General features: G+C 59.4%; 1 protein-coding gene across 1 annotated transcript in view; it reads left to right on the forward strand.

The window, feature by feature from the left end:
• Positions 1-1493, forward strand: part of MSMP (microseminoprotein, prostate associated) — a 2026-nt gene extending 533 nt beyond the window's left edge. Inside the window, exons 2-3 of the mRNA XM_010136703.1 lie at positions 781-889; positions 1304-1493. Of these exons, the coding sequence (XP_010135005.1) occupies positions 781-889; positions 1304-1493 (299 nt within the window). The remainder of the gene's footprint in view (positions 1-780; positions 890-1303) is intronic.
• The last annotated feature ends 1770 nt before the right edge of the window (positions 1494-3263 follow it).

Genomic DNA, 3263 nt, shown 5'->3' on the forward strand with positions numbered 1-3263 from the left:
CTTTCCTCTGGTGCCTCCTTCCAGGACTGCAGAGATGCTCAAACTTCAAGGGGTACTGCATAGTAAATCACAGATTCATAGAATGTTTTGGCTTGGAAGGGCCTTTGAAGGCCATCTAGTTCAACACCCTCTGCAGTGAGCAGGGACATCTTCAGCTAGACGAGGTTCCTCAGAGCCCTGTCCAACCTAGCCTGGAATGCTTCCAGGGATGGGGCTTCTACCACCTCTCTGGAAACCCTGGGCCAGTGTCTCACTACCCTCAGCATAAAAGTTTTTCTTCTATCTAGTCTAAATCTCCTCTCCTTTAGTTTAAAACCATTCTTGTCACAATGGGCCCTGCTAAAAAGACAGTTTTCATCTTTCTTGTAGGCCCCCTTTACGTACTGAAAGGTCACCATAAGGTCTCCACAGAGCCTTCAATTCCTCCTCTCCTTTAGTTTAAAACCATCACCCTTTGTCCTGTCACAACAGGCACTGCCAAAAAGACTGTCCCCTTCTTTCTTAAGAGCCACTTGCCCCTGCCCTAGGCCCCCAGGGTAGTGGGAAGAGCTGCAGGGCACAGCCAGGAGAGGATGGATAGGAACAGTGCCCTTGGCAGATGCCCAGGCATCTCATAACTGCCGGGTGGCAGAGAGGCCACCGAGTACCTTCTGCACCATGGCATGGGTGGGAGATCACCGCACCCCCAGTCCCCTCTGTCACGGTACAGGGGTGCCAAGGAGGCTCCCACGCAGCCCAGTACAGGCCTGTGTGTTCTCATCACCACTGTTTCCTTTGCAGCTCCCTGCGAGTACGAGGGGAAGAAGTTCTCTCTTGGGGAGTCGTGGCTCAGCACCAACTGCCTGCTCTGCACCTGCCTACACCCCATCGGCGTGGGCTGCTGCGAGACGTGAGCGAGGGGCCAAGGAGGGCTGGGGGTGGGCTGCTGTCAGTGGTAATGCCACCTGCCATGGCACCTCTGTGCCTACAGCAGGGAAGAGGTCCTGTGGTCAGGAGCAAAAGCCAGAGCCACAGGGGGCTCCAGGGCACCACGCCTGGGGAACAAGAGGCAGAGGTGGGCAGGAGCCCACCAGGGTGTCGAGGGTGGTGGGGTGAGTTGGGAAGGCAAAGCAGGGGGACGGGGGTATCTCAGCACAGTGAGATGTCCAGACGCGCCAGGACTTGTGGCCCAGGCCGCCTGGCCCTCCTGGCCCAGGATACACCCTGGCTAGTGGGGCTAGCAGCAGAGGAAGCCACCCGGCCCTGCCAGCAGTCCCCTGGCATGAACCAAGGGGAGCTGACGGTGCTGTGTCCTCTCCTGCAGTACCCAGCACCCCATTGACTTCCCCGACTGGTGCGAAGCCCACTATGACTCGCAGACCTGCCAGATCTCGGTGGTGCAGAAGGCCAACCCCAGCCTGCCCTGCGTGAAGAGCATGGAGCACGAGTGGGGCTCGACCGGCACCCTTGAGCCACCGAGCAACAAGGTGTTGGGTCCGGGGCTGAGCGGATAAGAGGCTCAGCAACGCCCTGCACCACCCCCCCGCATCATCCTCACTCCTCCAGAGCACACCTCCCGCATGCTCCAGACCTCCCCATCCCGCAGAGATGTCACTGCTGCCACCTTCGAGGGAAACCACTATCCATGCGCTATGGTACCACGTTAACATTGACAGCTCAGCGCTGCCACGGTATGGCTTTGCTTCTGCCTCCAGCTTCCTGAACTGAACCGAGGACCCCTACCCGTGAGACGCTCTGTGCACCACGGGGATGCAGATCCTATGGGATCTCCTCCCAGATGCGCAGGAAGCCTCCAGCTACTAAAGGGCTACAGGGCCTGCATGGTGGTTAACGCTGTACTCCTGCATCCAGCCTCCAGCTAAACAGCCTCCTCCCCCTCCATCCCTGTTCCCCTGCCCGGCAGCTGCTGGGAGCTCTCAACTTGGGAGTACTGCAACCCTTCGCGCAGGACCCATGCACCCTGGCCAGCCCTGTCTCTGTCCTGGAGCACGAGGGGCACAACTCACCTCTGGAACCACTAATGCCCCAGCTCCTGGGACTGGAGGGGGTCCCCAGCACTGCAGGCCAGCCCTGGGCAACACTGCAATGGAGCCAGCCCAGGGCAGGTGGCAGAGCAGGGGGAACCACTAAAAGATGTCCCCTGCGAAGACCCCCATGCCAGCTGCGGAGGAGCGGAGCGGGGAGCCAGGTGCCCTGCTAGGGTTCAGGGGAGCTGAATCAATCCAGCAAGTAAGTGTCAGGGTGGAGCTGGCCACCGTGGCAGCCTGCCCCAGCTGGTGCCATGCCTGTGTTGTGCAGAGCCTTGTGTAGATGTTTCTGTTCTTGCAATAAAGGTATTACACAAAGATGAGGTCTCCAGCCTGAGACTTGTGCAGGGTGGGCTGTGTCCACGACTGGGAACAGTGTAGGAATAATGCTCCTGGGGAGGCTGAGTTTCACACATTGAGATGTTTATTAGATCCCCATGCAAAGGGGAAAACTCTTAGAAGGGTTTGGTAGAAAAAGGGAGCTGGCTGTGGAGCAGGGAGGTCCATCCCAGCTCCTGAACTCACAGCACACATTCACTCTAGCTCCTCAAGCATCCAGACACCAGCAGGATGACTCCCTGTCCAGAAGCGCAGGTGCTCAGTCCGTCTTAGTTTTGGTTCACCCCCATCACGCTGCCACACCAGCATGTGCTGGCAGCGCAGGGCTGGCCTTCCAGGACCTGCCTCCTTGGGGTGAGGGGTGTAGGGCACTGGGCTGTGCATGCGACATCCCTCACAAGAGGCAAGACGCATGCCAGGGTGGGAGAGCAGGCTCCCACCCAGCCCAGGTGGCCAGTACACCCCACGTTGACACCAGACCTCTGCTTATGGGGACTCTCTGCAGGGGCACAGCTTTCCCCCAAGGCCAGTATGGAGCTTCAGTGGAAGAGCTCTCCTCTCCTTTCCCTGGGCTAGGTCTTTCTCTCTTGGAAGCCCCTCATGGTGTGAAGGCATGCTGGGCCGTTCCCTGGGAGGCAGCTTTCTTTTTGGTGAGTGCTGGGACTCGGCCAGGCTGGAACGGTCCAGCTCCCAGCTGAGGGCTGCAGCACAGGACACCACAGCAACCACAGGGCTCCTCCATCCACAGAGGGACAGACTGGCCCAGTGTCCACCTGGGCGCTGCAGACAGGGGACGTTGGGATGCACACCCTGCAGCGCACCGGTGACAGTGCTGCCCGACATTCCCACCGGCAGCACGCACTGGAGCACCGCAGGCCCCTACTAGCTCTCCCCACT

The sequence above is a fragment of the Buceros rhinoceros genome, unplaced genomic scaffold (genome assembly GCF_000710305.1).
Source record: "Buceros rhinoceros silvestris isolate BGI_N320 unplaced genomic scaffold, ASM71030v1 scaffold9695, whole genome shotgun sequence".
Lineage (NCBI taxonomy): Eukaryota > Metazoa > Chordata > Aves > Bucerotiformes > Bucerotidae > Buceros > Buceros rhinoceros.